This window comes from Jaculus jaculus, chromosome 1, assembly GCF_020740685.1.
Source record: "Jaculus jaculus isolate mJacJac1 chromosome 1, mJacJac1.mat.Y.cur, whole genome shotgun sequence".
Classification (NCBI taxonomy): domain Eukaryota; kingdom Metazoa; phylum Chordata; class Mammalia; order Rodentia; family Dipodidae; genus Jaculus; species Jaculus jaculus.
This window is the reverse complement of record NC_059102.1, coordinates 127,949,990-127,971,390: the sequence shown is the minus strand read 5'-3', so window position 1 is coordinate 127,971,390 and position 21,401 is coordinate 127,949,990. Positions and strand designations below refer to the sequence as shown.

The 21,401-nt window shown below is 42.0% G+C and overlaps 1 protein-coding gene across 6 annotated transcripts in view; it reads right to left on the bottom strand.

Moving 5' to 3' along the window:
* Positions 1 to 21,401, bottom strand: part of Mapkap1 (MAPK associated protein 1) — a 282,174-nt gene that overhangs the window by 63,846 nt on the left and 196,927 nt on the right. For 5 of the 6 annotated variants that reach the window (XM_045157076.1, XM_045157083.1, XM_004662807.2 and 2 more), the window contains one exon: positions 6,767 to 6,874. The exons of the other annotated variant lie outside the window; for it this stretch is intronic. In XM_045157076.1, coding sequence (XP_045013011.1) covers positions 6,767 to 6,874 — 108 coding nt within the window. The remainder of the gene's footprint in view (positions 1 to 6,766; positions 6,875 to 21,401) is intronic. 6 annotated transcript variants of the gene reach the window in all.

Here is a 21,401-nt window from a genome sequence, read left to right as displayed (position 1 = left end):
ATTTAAAACACACTTTGATGTGGCTGATCTGAATGTATGCTCCATCCCACCTGTGAAGAAAAACTGAATACTTCTTCATCGCCTTTTTCAATCCACTTAGGATGTACACATGGCTTGGGACACCAGTGCACACCTGGAAAGGACCCTGCTTTTCTATTCTCTTGGTCCTACGATACAGGCTTATAGACTTTTCCACCTTCCCCATCTTGTTGAAGGCTCTGAAAAAGTCTATGGTTGCAGACTTCCATGCCTGTGCTGAGTGTTCTAGATGCTACAGAATGAGGTTGTTCACCACTAAAGTTAACATGCACTGAGTGTTTTGTGTGTTAGGTACATGAGAGCTTTAGAACAAAAACTTAGAGTCCTCCCCTGAACCTTACAAGAACAGCTAAAGTACCCAAAGGTCCACTGAGTGCCTAAAGTCACAGAATTGGAGAATGGCATGGCCAGAATGTAAAGCAAGGCAGCCTGGTAGAATAACATAATACATGAGCTCAACTTGGCTTGCTTTGAAAATGGCTTTAAATGATAGTGAGCCTGTCCTGACTAGACTTAACAACAGTGTGAGATCATTTGATTTTGAAGTAATTTTCTTTGCATTAACCCAACTTAAAAAAATTATTTATTTATTTATTTATTTTAGTTTTTTGAGGTAGGGTCTCACTCTAGCCTAGGCTCACCTGGAATTCACTCTGTAGTCTCAGGGTGGCTCCGAACTTACTGTGATTCTCCTACCTCTGCCTCCAGAGTGCTGGGAGATTAAAGGCTTGTGCCACCATACCCGGTTTTATTCCAACTTTTTGTATGTAAGTGTGCATGTACAAGTAGAGGAAGTATGGCATAGTGTACACATGCTCCCTGTGCACATGCATGCAGAAGCCAGAGGAGAACATCATTGTCCTGTTTCCACTCATGTGACTATTTGCTTGAGGTAGAGTCTCTCACACAACTTAGAGCTGCTATTTTTACCATTTTATTTTGGGTCAGCAAGCTCCAGAGATTCTCTAGATTCTGCCCCCCCCCACAGTTATAGATGTGCATGGTGGTCATGCCAAGCTGTTTTTGTGGGTGCTAGGGAATCAGTCTCGGGTCTTCATGCTTGTGTAGCAAACATTCTTATTTTTATTTTATTTTTATTTATTTGAGAGAGAGAAAGAGGCAGAGAGAGGTAGAGAGAATGGGTGTGCCAGGGCCTCCAGCCACTGAAAACGAACTTAATGCATGCACCACCTTGTGCATCTAGCTTATGTGGGTTCTAAGGAATCGATCCAAGGTCCCTTGGCTCTGCAGGCAAACAGCTTAACCACTAAGCCATATCTCCAGCCCCAGCAAACATTCTTTTTTTTTTGGTTTTTAGAGGTAGGGTCTCACTGTAGCCCAGGCTGACCTGGAATGCACTATGGAGCCTCAGAGTGTCACGCGATCCTCCTACTTCTGCCTCCCGAGTGCTGGGATTAAAGGCGTGCGCCACCACGCACGGCTCAGTACAACTTCTTACAAGGAAGGTAGCAGAGAAAAATCCATGGTTCACAGCTAGGATCTCTACCTGTGCTACTAACACTGTATAAGACTAGCTGTAATATTCCACTGACATCTGACCACTGCTTGCCTTTACCACATGTGATGCCTGCAGAAGTTCTTTCATTTGTAGTGGCTTTGACATAGAGTGCCCGAACTGGAGTACTTGACAAGCCCTGTGAGACAAGAGTTGCTGGGGCTCACCGAGGCCACACAGCTAAATTAAGATTGTGGTCATGCAGTGGGATAAGAGCTCTAGGTTAGATTCTGAAACTGTATCAATTCTTATACCTTTTTGTTCTCAATATATGAAATGTGGGCCTGCCTCACATTAAAAACAAGACTGAGGGCTGGAGAAATGGCTTAGCAGTTAAGGCACTTGCCTCCAAAGCCAAAGGACTCAGGTTCAATTCTCCAGGACCCACAAAAGTCAGATGCACAAGGTAGCATGTGCATTTGGAGTTCATTTGCAGTGAAAGCCCTGGCACACCCATATTCTCCCCTCCTCCACCTCTTCTCTCAAATAAATAAATAAAAATTTAAGACAAAACAAGACTGAGTCAAAATGCACCATGGAGTACTATGCAGCAGTCAAGGGACAAGTGAATTATATATAACATGATATGTGAGCTAATATGGACTCTCCACAATATCTTGTCAAGATGATAAAAATGTGATGATAGTTTGCTGTCCTTTTTAAAAAAGAAAGGAGTATAATCATGCATGTGTGCATATACAACTACTGACATGTGTACACAGAACATGCATGCGTAGGCACAGATGATCCCTGGAGAGACACAGAACTCAGGACAGTTGCTGTCTGTGGGAGGAAAACAGAGGATAAAGTAATGGAGGCTCAGTTTCTATTGTTATCTGAAGACAACAACAAGACCCCCCCCCTTTTTTTTAAGGTAAAAGCGCTAATAAATAACTCTGTATCATATGTGTATGAGGATTGAAACAGCATCAACTACAAAGTTCCTGTTTGCAAATTACTTTCCTAAGAGTGTTTAAGGGAGTCTTTAAAGCATGACAGAAATGTCAGAAAAAGAGAGCAGTTATCTACAGGTGAGAAACTCAGCAAGTGACAAAGGGCAGTGCTGGTCTACTTTTCCTTTGGCTCTCTCCATGGTGGCACTGTAAATGGACTGAAGGTTTCAAGCTCCACGGAAGTATTGACACTAAGAAACGTCTCAGTGCACAGCATCTTTGTCTTTATGTACCTGCCTTATTTCTTGTTACCCCTTTCTTCTTAGAAACTCTGCAAAGTACATGTATGTACCGAGAAAGAAAACAAAGTACCTAGAATCTAATCAACCAGAGACAATCACTAATGACATTTTCCTATACTTTTTGTTTGTTTTTACGTGATTAGGATTAGTCTCTATGTCCAACTGAGTATTCCTGTCATTCCCCCCAGCAACATTATATCAAATTTACTTCTCTCATTATCAAACTTGCTAAACACAACTTACTTTCTCTCTCTCTCTCTTTCTTCCTATATGGGATGGGGGTGAGGGGAGAGAATGGGCAGGCTATAGCCTCTAGCCACTGCAAACAAACTCCAGATGCATGACCCATCATGTGCATTTGGCTTATGTGGGTTATGGGAATCGAATCTGGGTGTTTAGGCTCTGTAGGCAAGCACCTTAATTGCTAAGCCATCTCTCCAGCCCTAAACACAACTTTTTTTTTTCTTTTAAATTGAGTTAGGGTCTTGCTCTAGCCCAGGCTGACCTGGAATTCACTATGTAGTCTCAGAGTGGCCTCAAACTCATGGTGATTCTTCTACCTCTGCCTCACAAGTGCTGGGATTGAAGGTGTACACCACCATGCCCGGCTCAAACACAACTCATAATAGTTAAAAAAAACTATTCCACATCTACTGAGACAATTTTTCACCTTTTAATGACATTGTGTCAAATTATATGGTTTGAGTTTTTCCAAATTCAAACTCAAGTCAGCACTCCTAGAATAAATCCAACTTGGTAATGTTATATTGTTCTTGTAATAAAAGGCTAGGCTTGGTTTGTTCAGAATTTTTGCATCTGTTTTTTTAACACTAGTCTGAAAATTTCTTGCCTTGTGCGATCATGTCAGGTTTGGTACCAAGACTATGAGAATTTCAGCCATGAACTGGACAGGGTAATATCTTTTCGTCACTGGAAGAGCTGATGTAAGAGGGGGTTATTTACTCCCTATATGGGCTTGGGTTTTCTTTATGGGGAGGCTTGTAATCACTAATTTAGTTTTTCTAAAATAGTTATGGTAATGTTAAGTTTTTTTGTGTGTTGATTTTGATAAGTTGGCTTTTTTTTTTTTTTTACTTTTTATTTATTTATTTATTTGAGAGAGAGTGAGAAAGAAAGAGGCAGAGGGCAGGAGGAGGGAGAGAGGAGAAGGGGAAGGGGCACACCAGGGCCTTTAGCCACTGCAAATGAATGCCAGAGGCACGTGTCACTATGTGCATCTGGCTTATGTGGGTACTGGGGAATCAAACCTGGGTTTTTAGGCTCCACAGGCAAGCGCTTTAACCACTAAGCTAGCTCTCTGGCCCTCTTTTTTTAGTTGACATTTTCCAATTTTGGGGGGAGTTTTTCCAAATAATCTCATGCTGCATGTTTTGTGACAGTATGATCTGCAGTACACCTCCTTTTCTCTCCTGTTACTATTTGTGTTTCCATTATTTATTAGACTTTGATCTATCAAAAGAGGTTTACTCATTTTATTAGTACTTGAAAGAGCCAACTCCTCCCTTTTTTTAAAATAAGAAAGTACCCTACTAGTCTTTTAAAAATATTTTAATTTATTTGCAAGCAGAGATACACACACACACACACACACAGAGAGAGAGAGAGAGAGAGAGAGAGAGAGAGGGGGAGGGAGGGAGGGAGGGAGGGAGGGAGGATGTACACCAGGGCCTGGAGCTGCTGCAAATGATGCATATGCTACTGTTCATCTGGCTTTATGCGGGTACTGAGGAACCAAACCTGGGTGGTTAGGCTTTGCAGACAAGTGTCTTAACTGCTGAGCCATCTCCCCAGCACCATATCCCAAATTTTAATATGTAGAATTTTCATTCTTTCCATCACAACACTTAATTTCCAATGTTATTTCCTTTTAAACTCATGGGTTCAAAGTCTTCCTTCTCAATTTCCAAATGCACACAGACTTTCTAGTTGTCTTTTCTGTTTTCTACCCAAATTTCACTGTGATCTGAGAAAGTATCCTATATGAAACTGCATAATGTCCTAACATAGGAATATACAGTAAGTTATGACTTTTTCCAATGTAAGACATTCGAGGTTTTTTGTTGTTGTTTTTTCCAGGTCGGGTCTCACTCTAGCTCAGGCTGCTCTCAAACTCACAGCGATCCTCTGATCCTCCTACCTTTGCCTCCCAAGTGCTGGGACTAAAGGCATGCACCACCACTGCCCCCCCCCCCGCCTTTTTGAGGTAGGGTTTCACTCTTGTCCAGGCTGACCTGGAATTCACTATGTAGTCTCAGGGTGGCCTCGAATTCACTACATCTGCTTCCCACTTGCTGGGATTAAAGGCACGCACCATCACACCTAGCCCAATATAAAACATTAGAAAACTATCAGTGTCCATAAATTATTGTTGCATGTTAGATCTTTTCTTATCGACACAGATTTCAAACAGCAGAAATACCTAGTAAACACGTTCAGGTCTTCTGAAGCTTCCAGTTGGACTATGTACTCTATCTAGGTTTTACTGCTGTGACTAGTGTCTGAGGAGGCCTGCCTTCCTAGAGTCTTTTTACCCATGAAGACTGTTTTTGAAATACCTGGCTTATTTGGTAGGGGAAAGTACTGCAATTGGCATTAGAATATTTATTTTATTCTTGACAAGGATGAGCACTTCTACAGATGCTTACTGCTTATGTGAATGTTTTCAGACCATCTGGGAATCACTGAGGTTTATTTCTGTATGTACTTACATAGAATTCTTATGTAAACCTCTTACCTTTCAGAATTTTCTATAGAATGTCAAGACAACATTTTGCCATCTGATGAACTGTTGTGTGTTACAGCTAGGACCTTTGTCAAAGGGCAGCAGCCTGGTCTGGTCACAGTCAGGGGCAGGAGTAAAGACCTACTGCTCATTCACTCATTGAATCTATTTTTGCTGAGTATTTTCCTGCAGTATGTGGACTTAAGCAGGCTGCTAAGTTAATGAAGAGCAAGCTGGTATGAATCAGGAATGTTCTTGCAAACCTACATCTAGCGAGGGAGATAGACATTAGACAATCAATGAAAAATTACATAAAAGAAATATATGCCATGAAGAAGTAGTGTTTTCCCTAACAGTATACTGGATGGGTGCAAACAAGAAATGGATCAGGTTTATGTGAGGGGACCAAGAGAGCTATAGTGCTAAAGCTTTTTTGAAGATGTAACATTTAAAATGAGATAAAGAATGAGAAAGTTAGTGGAAATGGGGAAGAATACTACAGGGGAGAAGAAATGGCTCTGTTGTGGGCATTACCATGGGTAGTATGTTGCTACAATCAGTTTTTTTCACATTGCTTGCTCCTTACATCAGGGGAGAACAAAACAGAAGGGAGGCAAAAACCCACAACTTGAAGAAATGATGACAGAAATTTACTGAAGTTTTAAAGCAGTTCTCAGTATGGCATTTGGAATTGCTTACAATGCTGCCTTCTGCTAAGACTATTCAAAGTGGCTAAAATTTCCTAAAACTTGATGCCTGGCTGGGCATGGTGGCATACATATCTTTAATACCAGCACTCAGGAGGCAGAGGTAGGAGGATCACTGTGAGTTCTAGGCCACCCTGAGACTACATAGTGAATTCCTGGGCCAGAGTGAGACCCTACCTCAAAAAAACAAAAAAAAGCCCCAACTTCCCCTACCCCCCCCCATAAAAACCTTAATGCCTGAACACACAGGGTCAGCTGCTTTATATACAAAAGACTCCTGCCTCAGAAAGGGCCTCTCATTTCCAGGGCTGTTCCAAAACTACAAAGACAGTTCAAAAGAAAAACATAAATCACAAGTCTCAACAGGATGCATACTCCCAGCAGCATGGACTCTGTCATTCTGCTTTGGGACACACTTCTGGCACAAAGGCTATGGTCTGCCTTGGAAATCAGTCACCTTCAATCTGCCTAGGAAAGCCAGGCCAGCGAGTGTTCTTAAACATATCACTTCTAAAGAAGCAGGCTTGCAACAGACAAAGCGGGCACAGAGCGAGTGGCCAACATACTGTTCTCGCGGACCAGGCAGAACTCCCAGGCGTTCTGGCTCTCCAATGTGCTCTCCAGGTCCACTGCGACATTGGGCTCGCTCTGCTTCTCCAGGCGATACTGAGGGCCTGGAAAATCAAAGGGGCAGGAGGAGGGGAGGAAGTCTGAAATGATGAATTTAACATTAAGAAGTTATCACATAATGGGGAGAAGTTGGGGAAAGTCAAAGGAAAATGGTAATGTGTGTCTCAAGGGCATAAATATCTAAGATGACAGAGTGTGTTTTTTGCCCATACCTGTCTATTCTCACCCAATTTTCCCTTACACTAGGAAAGAGGGAAATGGCTTTGGAGTCAGACTGAACTGGAGTCACATAGCTACTCCATTTCTCAGCTGTGGGCAGGTAATCCTTCCTCTCTGAACTTACTTTCCTAATGTGTAACATGGGGATCCTAATCCTTAAAGGATTATGATGAAGATGAAGATGAAGATGGCAGGGGTAAAACACTTACTAAGGAATGCATGTACCCCAAAAAGGCACTTACTAATGCTTGTCACTAAGTACCAATTAACCATAATCAGGAATGAGGTTATGTATAGTTGGTAACAGTATGGTAACAGTTCAAGTTTCAATATATATATATTTTAAAAACCCTGGAAATCAGAGAAGTGGGTACCAGGTGCTGGATTTTGGTAATGGAGAAACAGTAGCTACTGGTTTTTCATGTTTTATTGGAAACTCAGGCTCAGCATTACTATGACCAGTAATTCCAGCTACCTTGCATTATACACAGGGTTCTGGCAGATCTTAATAAAACACTGGGACATCTTAAGACACTTATTAATGTCTTTGTCAACCTAAATGACAATGCTATTCTCAGGTAACACTCAGCAGGCCCAACGGCCAGACTTGAGACTGTTCTTATAATCTGCTCATGGCTACTGAAAAGATGAGAGGCATAAACAACCGTCTTCTAATTTAGACTCTGGAGGGTATGTTTGGTCAAACAGGAGGAGGTATGAGAGCTGAGGACAGCAGCAGACACTGGAGGGGCTCCCAGGTAGAACACACATTTTTTGGGGGGGGTGGCATGTATTTTTAGACAAGTTCCTCAGCTGCTGTCAACTTGTTGACTCTTCATGTCTAGCACTTTTCCATCAGTGGAGGGGTTTTGCTCATTTTCAGAAGTTCTCCCTCATGTCCCACATTCATCTGTGACGTTGTAGAGATTCATTTCATTTGAGTGATTTATATGAGCCTTTTCTCTGGCATTTCATCAGCACTTCTGCTAGTATCCTTACAGAGCTCTTCTCGTACACATTGTCCTTTTTGTAATACTTAAATACATACATGCTTAGAAATCTACACAATTCTTTTACTCTAACGTACTATATTTCGATCAGGAAGGTACTATATTTCTGGCTTGCGAATGTGGCTCAGTGTAGAATTCTTGCTTAGTGTCAAGTCCTTGGCCTAGCATGTGTGAGATCCTGTTTCAGTCTTCGGCACCAAAACTCACATGTGCAGGCACACACACATGTATTTCAGTATTATACACAGAAAACTCTAATCTTAAAAATACTAAGTAGGGGCTACAGAGATGGCTTAGCAGTTAAGGAACCTGCCTGCAAGGCCAGGTTCAATTTTCTAGGACTCATGTAAGCCAGATGCACAAGGTGACACATCCATCTGTAGTTTATATGCAGTGGCTAGAGGCCCTGGCATGCTCATTCTCTCTCAAATAAATAAATAATTTCAAAAATAAAAAAATTAAGTAAATAAAATTTTGAAAATGCAGGCAATTCTTAAAAGGCCCTGTTACCTGTATCACCTGTTGGTGACAATCTGTAAATTAATATGCACATTTGTTGCTGGATGTGATCATGGAAAATCACATTCTGATGGACTTTAAGAAAAGTCAACTATGGGCCTTGTCAGCATATTAGAGAAGCAGCCACCACTGAACTGGAAAGCTCTTGCTAAGATACGGGCCTGGTAAAACCATCTGAGTGCCTGCCACATTCCTACCAATAACACAGTATGTATGAGACACTGACACCCACTTCTATAAATTTACATTGAGATCTGGATAGTTTAGTTTTGATATAACCAGTTCTCTGTGTCTATGGTTGCATATCTAACCAGTTACAGATTAAAAATACTTGAAAATATTTGTGTCTGTACTGAATAAATAATGTCATTATTCCCTAAATGTTTTATAACAACTACTTACAAAGCATTCACATTGTATTAGGCAGTATAAGTAATATAGAGATGATTTAAATTATATGGAAAGATGTAGGTAGGCTTCATGCAGGTATTCACCATTTTATGAGTTTGAGCTTCTACAGGCTTTGGTAGCTATGAGGGTCCTAAAGACAACCCTCAATGATACTGAGGGACAGTGGTAATTTTTTTTAATGACAGTCAAATTTTAGCAATAACCTAGATCTTTAATAACAGGGGGGAATCATATTTTGAAATATTATGAAGATGCTAAAATGAGCCTATAAAATACTTAATGTCAAAAACATGTTTGTAACATGTTATTTTATGTAAAATGCAAGCTAAAGCACGATTTTTGTAGGATGATATAACTGTATAATAGGGCTAAGAGAGCTATTTCTAAAATGTGAATAGTAGTTATAAAATATGATTATGAGTGTTTTGTTTTTCCTTTGTGTTTTTCTGTATTTTTCAGATTTCCATATAATAAAGTCTACTTTTATAACTTAATATCATATATACCTAGAAGTTCTCTACTTTTCACCACATAGTGTGGGATTTCTGAAGGTCTTCTGAAAGTTCTGTAACCAGTACACAGTGTGGGATCCACTGAGGGTTCTTTCATGGGCAGTGCTTTAACCAAAGCCAGATGTGCTCTGGCTATGCAGTTTCATCTGAGCCATTCTGCCCCCTGGCCTGGGCACTCCAAGAACACGTACAGACCTTGAGCTGACATCTGTTCGGCATGTCCCACGCCTTCCCTTTCCTGGGAGCCAAGGATTGGCTGCAGCAGGGAGTCTCTCAGGCTAGCTTCTTTTACACATTTTTTTTTTTTTACTTCCAGTTTCTGTAGTTGCCTGGGAAACATGGATTAGGGAAACCAGGGACTACAAGGAGGGTTCTTTATCCCCTAAATCTGAGTCCCTGCCCCATGCCCAAATGCCATCATTTTGACATTTACTTTCTCATTTCTTTGGTCTTATAGGCGTTTCGATTAAAATCAGTTTATTTCTAAGAAGTGGGTTTTAGGACTTTTCTTTGCATCTTAGTATGATGACGACTTTCATTTCTACTACATGCTTATGTGCCAAATACCCTCTGTTACCTCACTGAATCCTCACAGCAACTCTAACAGGGCAATCTTATAATTTCATTTTACAGACTGGGTCATGAAAAAGTAACTTATCCAAGATCACAAAGGTAAGAAGAAGGAAGGGGCATAAAACCTGAGGTTCTGTGGGCTCTAACAGTTTTGTGCTCTGAACCTTTCTTCCCCCTGCAAACTATAAATTACTGGCCAATTATAAAGAGGCCATAGCTTATACCATAAATATGGATTTTTGTAGATTTGTGGATTTATCTAGGTTCTGAATCACTTAACTTGTGGTTTCTATAAATTTAAAATGAAAATTATCTAAAACAATTTATTTTAATGAACTCTACATACACCAACCTGATCTCTAGCTATGCTCTAGAGCCATGGATATAAAAAGTCCCCTCATGAGGACATACATACCTTGGCTTTCTACTCAACCAAGACCTTCCTACCTTTCCTTAAGAATACTGCTATCGAGCCGGGTGTGGTGGCACACGCCTTTAATCCCAGCAGTCGGGAGGTAGAGGTAGGAGCATCACAGAGAGTTCGAGGCCACCCTGAGACTACAGAGTGAATTCAGGTCAGCCTGAGCTAGAGTGAGACTTTACCTTGAACCCCCCCCCCCAAAAAAATACTCCTACCTATGTATGTCCAGTTTTGCTAGTAACTAAAATTCTGAGTGTTACCTTTTGCTCTGATTACTCCCTGCTGTTCCCCAAAAGGCAAAGAACAACTGGGAAACCTGTTTCTGAACTTGGTGTGGGAATGACTGATGAGGTCTTGACTTGGGGAGGGTGCAGTTGTTAAGCTGAGGACGTGATTTTAGACCTAGCCCAAGAAAGTCGCTTCTTATAAGTGTGCCTTATTCTCTTTAGCTCTTGCCTGAATGCTAGGTAAGAGATCTTGTGCAGAAAGACTATTCCACAAATTTCCTCCCAGAAAAAGGCCAGATCAATATTTTGGTATAATGAGAATATATTAGACTCATACAAAAAGCCATACAGTTTAGTCTGGATACAGCTGTCCTGGTACAGGTCCTTCCTGGCTGAGCAATTTAGCTTATGATTCAGCCTCTGTCAGTTTCTTCATCTAAACAATGGGGACAATAGTAGCTTCTTCCTCAGAGAACTGTATTAGCAGTCCATAAGCAGAGCTGCAATGTAGTTAGCATAGTGCCTGGCATGCTGACAATGTTAGCTAAGAGTCCTCCATTCTCACCTCATCATTACACCCCAAGCAGGACACAATTCGATCAGCTGTCCTCACTCCAGGGCCTACTCTGTGCCAAGGACTAGAGTAGACCTTTCCTAAACCTCAGCTCATTTACTCTTCAGACATTTTAGGATTAAAAAGTATAAATCCTATTTAACAGAGGAAGAAACTAGGACTTACAGAGACCAAAAACATGCCTGATATCTATCAGGGAGTGATGAAACTAGGACTCATACTGGTAATGTTCAGGTCTGCGCTCTACATAACATTAATGTACCACAGTGCTTTACTACACCACATTCTTAATGATGATAATCAGGATCTGGAAAAGCTCTTTCCACACATAGCAAATGTCAGTCTTCACAAGTGCTTGTTTAATTTGAAGGCAGCTGGTACAGAAGGGAAAAAAATAGTAGTCAAGTGCAATTTTAAAATATTTATTTATTTATTTATTTATTTATTTATTGGGGGAGGGGGAGAGAGAATGGGCATGCCAGGGCCTCCAGCCACTACAAACTCCAGATGCATGTGCCATCTTGTGTATTTGCCTTATGTGGGTCCTGGGGAATCAAACTTAAGTCCTTTGGCTTTGCAGGCAAGTACCTTAACCACTAAACCATCCCTCCAGCCCCCCAAGTGCCATTTTTAAAAACAAGCTAGCAAGATGGCGTCCATCTAACCAAGCTTCAGCTTCCTGGTAATACCAGGTAAGATCTGTGGGGTTTCAGGGTCAGCAGGTCCTAGCAGACCTTCAGTGGGAGGGCATGGAAGAGCACAGTAGAGAATCTGCTGATTCCCATGCTCTTGGGTAGCCCTCTAGTCCCCCAGACCCCTCAAGGACCTGTCCTAGCCACTGTGCCCCTGACCAGGCTTGCTGCTGTGCTACCTGTGCGCTCTACAGATAGGGGCCCAAGCTCTTCTCACCTTTCCCCCTGCCAACTGGGTCCCCTCACTCCCTCCTGTGCCCTGTGCCTTTCCTTCCCCATCTCCTTACCACCAGTACCTCACTGTCTCTCCACTCCTCCCCCACCACTAGGACCATGCAGTCCGCCTCCGGACCCATCCCCTGCCACCAGGACCATGCAGTCCCCCAACTCCTCCCCAGCCACCAGGTTCCCCGCACTTGAGCAGAGGCCCTGTGCCACCCCCAATCCCATTGCTTGTAGTAAGAACCAACCCAGGGTGTGCAATCTGCACATCCCTGAATACAAAACCATCAACAGCCCAATCCAGTCAAACATAAAAGGGAACAATCATTGAAGACACTACAAAGGTAAACTACAGCTTTCTCCTGAATTAAATTCCTACACTGTGATGGGCAGACCACAGCACAAAAGAAACAATACAAAACCTCAAATGGAAGGAACCCCAACAAAGCTGTCTAGTGCCACAATGGAAGTCTCTAATCAAAACAGATGAGACAACAGGACTAGAACCCCAAATGAAGACACAAGATATGTGACTCTGACCAAGAAAAACGCAGGACTTGTAGAAAATCAACAAAAGACCAAAAATTGTGTTAATGTTATCCTTACTAGGTTGGATCTAATAGGAAAAAACAAAAGCAACAAAAAACAGACAGACAGACAGACTTCAGAAGACAGTTAAGTGATCTGAAGGAAGACTCCTAAAAAGGATGCATATAAAGTTACAAAAGACCCAGTTATTCCCTTACTGGACATTTAGCAGAAAAGCTATACACCTCAGTTCAGAGATATCTGTTCAACCATGTTTACAGCTGCTCATTTCATAATAGCTAAGAACTAGAATCAATCCAGGTAGCCATCACTGGACATATGAATAAACAAGATATATCTACATGATGGAATTTTACTCAGCAGTAAGAAAAAAAATGACACAATGAAATTTGTAAAAAAAAAATGGTTGAACTTGGACCAGATCGTACTCAGAGAACTCACATAATCACAGAAAGATAATTGTTGCATGGTCTCACTCATTTGCGGCTCCTAACTTGGATCAGGCTGAGTTGCTAATATACCTAACAGGCATCTCGAGGCCTGGACAATAGGAAGGGTAGGGCTTGAGGGGACGGGGAAGGATGTGTGTGTGGGGGAGGGGGGGACACAAAACAGAACCCAAGTTGAAATGGTACCATAGAAACCTATATCCTAGAAGACAGACTAAACGGTTAAATCCTCAACATGACCTGAGGGGGAGCACATGAAAAGAAGGGCCCTGGAGAGGGTGAGATGAAGCCTAACCTTAAATTTCTCCTATTTTTCTTTTCTTTTTCTTTTCCCCTTGGTGCTGGCCTATTACTCCCAGTGCCAGGATGCAGTTAAATCTATAGTGTTTCCCAAAACAAGACAGACTTTGGTCAGAGCACTTTATTACCCACCAGAGGTTAATAGGAAGACCCTACTGCTGAAGACATCATATGCTCTTGGCATGGAACACTAGAGACCTGGCTGGAATCCGGAAGAGAGCCAGTCCCCCAGACAGTTAGCCCATCTAGTTCTGGAAGGTGCTACCAGGGGAAAGTGGCCAACATCTGTCTGAGTGACCTAAGGGGTCTAAGCTACTCAGAAGCTAACAACCTGATGTGATGCTCATACAAATGCAATAATGGCACACTGCCATGGTGGGTAACCAACTGCCCTTGGATGGGTTAGCAGATCTGCTCAGTGGAAAGGAACCCATATCTGGAACTGGGAAACAAGTCAGAATCATATCTAGATATTGAAATTTGTTCTCCAATATCAAGCTTTCACTTGGCTGTAAGAGTGACTACACCCATTAACTCTCTCTAAATTAATAATGCTTATCCCATTTAATGTGTGCTGACTTCACTCTCTGTTGGAGAATCTGCTTCTTTTTCTCAGACAATAGTGGGACCTAAGGAGATAAACGACCCATTGCCATTTCAGATGGCCCCAGCTGAAACTACAGAGGAGTTGGGGAAATGAGCAAGACTGCTGCTTTCTCGGTGAACCTGATAAATCAGCACAAGTGTGAAGGAGATAGACATTGAGGGTGCCCAACACCTACAAAGCAGATCCAGAGGCTCCTAAGAGCCCATCACTTAAATAAACCTAAAACACATCCAACATCACTCAGGGAATTTTGTGAAAGGCAGGGTGGGAAGACTGTTAGAGCCAGAAGTTGGAACATTATGCACAGAGGCACTGCCTCTCCCCTATCACGGACTGCTGCCCCCACAATACATGACCCACAATCCCCATGAGGATGATCTGTATCCCCAATAAGGAGGGCCCCTTTGGAAAAGGGGCAGGGATGAGGGAAAGGACGGTACCAAAACATGTGTTGTTTACATACCAAGTATGTCCATGACTAATAAAAATAAAATTAAAACAAGACAAGCTGTAGGTCCATTTCTATGAATATATTTTGCCCAAGGAATGATTATTAAAAAATATAAAATCTCTCACATTGAACAGGATATAGTTCTCAAGGTAACATCTACACTTTGGAAAAAGGTTTCAAAATGTCACAGCTGTGCATGAAGCCACACACCCTCTACTTCACAGTAGAGGGAAGATTCTGGGAAGAAGTTACTCCATGGTGACGAGAAAACTTACTTGAGAATTCCAATGATATATTTACTGCAGTAATGCCATGCCACTGAATGGTCTAGAAACAAAATACTGCTGTGGGCACTGTGAAAAGTTTCCAGGTTATAATGTGAGGCAGGCCTTTTATGGGGTTTTGTAAACCTGAGGCAAACATCTTAGCACCTAGGTTTCAATGAAAATCTGTTGGCTGGTGGACACATGCTCAGTGCAGCTTCCTAGATCCCTTTTACCTCTGATTGAAAGATGAAGGGCTTTAGCACACACTCCTTAATAGCTAAGAGAAACCTAATGGGAAGCAAGTGTCTGACCAAATCTGAAGTCAGGGAAGCCATGCTGTATCACTGTCTTCTTTCTATCGCTCTGTGAGAGGAACTCCCTCCAGACCTGCCTATCAGGGAAAGCTGGATGTCCCCAGAGCAACTGCTTGCTTGTGTAGCATTAGATAGCACAGCACATGTTACTCACTGGTGCTGTGACTCTTTCCCCTTTGCCCATTAAGAAGCTCAGCACTTAACATGAATTGCTATGCATCTCTGTGCCAGCTCCTCCTCAGGGCTCACCTTTATTTCCCTTTTACTTTTAGGCCGTTTATCGGCTACTAGATTTTTATCCTATTACAATATACATATTTCATATAATTTATTCTTTTGTTATTAATTTTTTCATATGAAGTAACTATTGCAATTTGCTGAGCATCACAGCACATTTCAGAACAGTGTGTGTGAGGGAAAGGATAGTCAAGGCTCACAGTTATACCTTTTATCAACAATTCCCCAACTTAAAGATCTTGCAGAAGGAAAAAGCAAAGTGTGAGCAAACCCAGGGAAGGTTGGGTTGGGGCAGAAACCCAACTGCTGGTATTTGTCCTCTGAGGGAGTAACATTGTCAGCTATGCATCTGGGTGCATGATTTAATCTCATCTATAGTGGGTAAAGAGACAATCCAGGACCCTCCCTTGACAAAGTGCTCTGGCAATGCAATTGATATTATTGCAGATGCAGGCAGACCAGAAACACTGTGACAAGGTGGAAGCAGATCCCTAGCCCATGTGTCACATCAAGGGTGGGTACATGGTGGCAGGGAATGTTGACACCAAAGTGGATATCCACCCATCTTCTCATGTGTGTCCAAAAGAGGTGTGAGATGAAGAGGGTGCATGGTTCTTTAAACAAGCTTGCTTTTAGGCTACAGAAAGCATTTAAGATTAGAGACTTGTTCGGCAGCCAGGATTTCTGTAAGTTCCTAGCCTCTCAGTTCCTATACATATGATCTAAAAAGGATGAATAAGTGTCTGGACCCACAGATGAAACCATGACAGCACAGTTATCAAAGGATATGCACTCTTACCATACAGCCATCTAACCTTTTTAAAAAAAATTGTTTTATGTATTTGCAAAGAGAAAGAGAGGAGACAGGAAAGAGGAGAGAGAGAAGAGAGAGAGAGGAGGAGAGGAGATGAAGGGACAGGAAAAGGAAGAGGGGAGGAGAGAGGGGAGGGGAGAGGGGAGAAGAGAGGGGCAGCAGGGGAAGGTAGAGGAAAGGGGAGAGGGGAGAAGGGAGAGGGAAAGGAGACAAGACAAGACGAGACAGATAGAAAATGGGCATGCCAAGGCTTCTAGCTACTGTAAACAAACTCCAGATGCGTATGCCTGGGTTACATGGGTCCTGTGAATTGAACCTGGGTCCTTTGGGCTTCTCAGGCAAATGCCTTAACCACTAAGCCATCTCTTCAGCTCAAGCTATTTTTCCCTTTTCCTTTTTTTTTTTAATATTTTTTTGTTCATTTTTTATTTATTTATTTGAGAGTGACAGACACAGAGAGAAAGACAGAGGGAGAGGGAGAGAATGGGTGCGCCAGGGCTTCCAGCCTCTGCAAACGAACTCCAGACACATGCGCCCCCTTGTGCATCTGGCTAATGTGGGACCTGGGGAACCGAGCCTCGAACCGGGGTCCTTAGGCTTCACAGGCAAGCGCTTAACCGCTAAGCCATCTCTCCAGCCCATCCTTTTTCCTTTTATTAAAACATCTTTTTCTCAATTTTTATTAACATTTTCCATGATTATAAAAAATATCCCATGGTAATAACCCCCCCCCTTTTCTTGTTGAGGTAGGGTTTCTCTCTAGCCCAGGCTGACCTAGAATTCATAGTCTTGGGCTGGCCTCAAATTCACAGCAATCCTCTGCCTCCCGAGTGCTGGGATTAAAGGTGTGGGCCACCATGCCTGGCCCATCTAACATTTTGTGAGCATCAGTTATATGCCAGGCCTAAAGATGAGATGAATAATCAATAATATTTACCCTCAAGGAGGCTGAGGGAGGTAAAGGAACACACTTGAGAAGAAGAATCCTAGAAGACTGATCAGGTGCTGGGAAGGCAGCTGAGTCAATACAGCATTTACCTCACATGCATGCGGAAATGAGTTCAAACCCCAGGATCTGTGTAAATGCCCAATGTGGTGGTGCACACTTGTAATCCCAGTGCTGGGAAGGTGGAGTCAAGTCAGACTAGCTGAATGAGTCACCTTCATGCCATTGAGAGACCCTTCTCAAAAATGGGTGGGTGGTGTATCTGAGGATGACACCTGATGTTGTCCTCTAGCCTTGACATGTGCCCACTCACCCCCACATATACAAACACACACATACAATATGCATGCACACACACACGACCAATTAATGGAGGGACAAGGTGCTGTGGGAGTACAGAAGAGGACACTATCCAGAACGCCTTCCTTTCCCCTGTGGTACAAACATCGGAATTAAGACTTTTAAGGGGAGGTGGTATACTGAAGAGCCCTGTAGGGACTGGGAAGTTTGGCCTAGACTGCTGGTCCAGATTTGGATTTCTTTCTTATAAGCAACAAATGGTAAATAATAGTGCAAGATACTTCCTATTTGGTAGATTCTTCCATTGGCCTTGTTGACAGTAGGCTGGAGGAGATGGGTGGAGGGAGATAAGCCTTACTGCTCAGCTGAATCCTCACACAGCCAAAGTCATCACTGACAAGCTGAAGCTGTGTACCTCAGAAGCATGGACCCAGGGCCAGCTCTTCTAAAGCGACTACATTTAGTCAGCTCCATCGCTTATAACTCTTCCTTTGGGGGCAATGACAATCATTTTCTACTTGATCTTAATATAAGTACCAGACTGTAAGGGAGTGAACCATTGTAGCTTATGCTCCCTTGGAGATGAGGAGCAGAATGTACAAATCAGTATTTAAATAATAAAATAGGAACAAGCTGACATGACGGTAAGGTCACACTTTTGCCTCTTCTGAGCCAATATACAATTTGCTCTCAGTGAAACAGCTGAATATAATTAAATTAAATACAATTCCTATTACAAAAGAAGAAAGACCAGAGCTGTTCCAATAAGCCAATTCTCCTTCCTAGTTAAACTGCAAAACCTTCAGGAAAGGTTTTGAAAGCATGACCCATCAGTTCTAATTTTTAAAACTTATCCTTTCAGTCAAGACTAGAAAAAGGCCCATTCCAACTTTTATCTTTACTACAAAGTGCTGTTATCTTGGCCTGATGTCAGGAGCTCTATCTCTCTTTCTGCTGACAAGCAGAGACGAGAAAGATAAGATTGGAAACGAATCTCACTACTCTGAGTAAATAAATAATCAATACTCATCTAAATGTAAATGAGAATGTAGCCCCCTCTGATAACAGCACTCTTATCAGAGAGCCAATTTTCTTCAGACATTTGGCCTCAACCAAATCACCATCATTCAGCCCGAGCCTAATGGCAAAAAATCGTAACTAAATTGAACCGATCACCAGAGATCAACTAAGTTGGGCCCTGGCCATGTCAGGTTCAAATGTTTGGGAATGCAATTTTGCCCCCATTAACTTTCAATAGCAATGAAGAACAGACTGGTCAAGGGGCCAGTCTGTGCAATAAACAGACCCTGGCCAGGGGGCTGGCCAGAGGATAAGGGAGTGGGTATAAGTGCTTAAACAACACTACTGTGGGAATGGAAACAAACCCCAAAACTAAAGGCATGTTGATCCTACAGGGTGGTCTGCACAGAGCAGTCTTTCCTCAAACTGAGAAAACATTTAATTTGTCTGATAACTGTGATGCTAAACATTTATTAAAACTAATGTAGATTTAAAAAGATATAAAAGAGACTTTAGCTAAAAATAGCTGAGGGTTCAAATGATCACTTTCCTTCAACTAATTTGTCTCAGACTTACATCTGACCCAGTAGTGCCGCACTGACCTGATTTTACTGAAAGAAGACACCGTCTACAAGACAAATCACTTTCAAACCACTGCAGTGGGGTTTCCATTTCTTTGCTGTAAGACTCAATTCACTGCTGATGAGAGTATTGGGGAAATTATGACCATTATTGATAGGACAGCAAACCACTTTTACACAGTAGTCTTCAAGTAGACAGAAAGCTTGCACTATACCATTAATGAAGGTGTCAGCTAGAATCAGAAATTAAAGGCAAAGGCTAGGAAAGGGCTGAATTTTAGAGTACATTCAGGACACCAGGCACACAAACAGCAGCCACCTATTCTTTGAAGTGCAATAGGACCTAACCAAGGAAGAGTGGTGGGGCATGCTGCTCACTCACAAATGACAGAGGAAATGTGGCTTTATGGCAGTCCTGGCATTTCACCACAATGGTTCTTGGCATTCTCAGTGCTCAAGTCTTTATCAGCTGATGGAGAGCTTCTGGTGTGTATTTTATCCAATCTCCACTGCTGCCCTGAGTGTCTAATCCTTGAAACTAGGTTGGAAGTGTAGCAGTGTGAGAAGGTGGGCTTCAGATCAGAAAGACTGATGAAAAATCTCTGGCTCCTATATGGCACTGAACAAGCTGGTAGATCTAGACAGTCATGGAATAATTGAAGACTGTGTGTAACACAAGGCCTATTGCACAAGAAGCAGTCAGTAAATGTCACATAGCAATGATGTTCAAATCTGACAAAATTATCAACTTGTTCTTCTGTGAAAACAAGTATTGCTTCATTCTTGGAGTATAACTATGAGTGACCAACACTAGGGTCTTTCTTGCCCCTTCACAAAGCACTTCATACATGTTAGCTTCTTGAACCCTTATAAAAGTACAAACCTAGCCCTATTATAATCTCTACAGGTGGAGGAAAGTAAACTATGGAGTGACCCCATCATGAGGATGCAGGGGTGTGTGATCCATGGCCTGTGGCCTTAGCCATTCTCCTAGGCTACAGCCCATGAAGATCTGTATCAATTTTGATATTTGGGTTGAAAAAACTCACGAGGTTGAAATGATTTATCAGTTCAGAAAGTAGTAAAGTTGGGTGGGACCAGGTAGTAGGGATGTCAGAGGATAGCTGGTTGTTAGGGGACAAAATTGAGTCCAGCAACCTCATGGCAGGCATTTAACATGAACACCAACTGCTTGCCTTGATTTTTTTTTTTTTTAAAAGGGGGAGCTCTTTTTCAAAGTTAAATGATTTACAGAGTTACTGCCTCAATCCATAGTTCTAATGTGATTTCTTTAGGGTTTAACTATACCTACCCATTCCTAGTCTTGTTACAACTTTTTTATTACGATAGGAAACATTTACTGGAAATATGTTACTGCTATTACTAGGTCATAACATAAAAAGAAAAATAGTTTATGTATTGCCATCATTTCCAATCATCAACCAGAAAGTGCTAAGAGGAGAAAAAAAATGAAAGGGCGTAAAGCTGAGATTTCCTTCTTTGTGTAGAGAACATGAAGGAGCATCATAATTCTTCAGAAAAAAATCTTTCTGGATATCAGCCTCAGGGCTGGGCTCACAGAGGGGCAGGAGCACACCTTTGGCACGTCTTCCTCGGCAGCCTTACCTGAATTCCCTCACAACTGAGTGCTCCTTTTCTGGGACCTACTTCAAACATGCACAAGAATGCTGGATTAGGAACATTTGTCTACTTGTTACCTCCTCATTACCAGGACGCTCACGGAAGATGGACTGGGAAGCTCCCAGGGCCCAGCACAACAACAGACTGTTATATTCAGAAATCTTTGTTAAGCAGAATGGCTTTAACAGGGCAGCATTTAAAATTGAATATCTCAACAATCCATTTCCATGGATCTGTTCTGAAAACTATTAGATCAAGTATACAATGATGTATGTTTTAAAGATGTTCACCACAACACTGGTTTAATATGAAAAACTGCATATAACTTAAATGGCCAGCACTGAAATCACTGAAAAATTTTAGTTTATCTGTACACTAGGGTATTACATAGTAGTTATAAAAACAAACTATTGTTAATAAGACATGAAAAAGAGTTCTATGACATATTAGCAAATTTAAGGACAGACAAGCATGGTAGTGGGAGGTGGAAGCAGGATAATCATGAATTTGCGTCCAGCCTGGGCTACAAATCAAGACCTTGCATCCAAACCAACAATAACAAAACCCAAAAATGTTGCTGGACTGGGCAGAGGTAGCTCAGTGGTAGAACACTTACCTAGCATCTGTGAGACCCTAGGTTTGTTCTATCTCCAGCCTTGCTAAGTAAATAAGTCAGATCAAATGTGTAGAGTATGCTACATGTTAGTAAAGTAAAA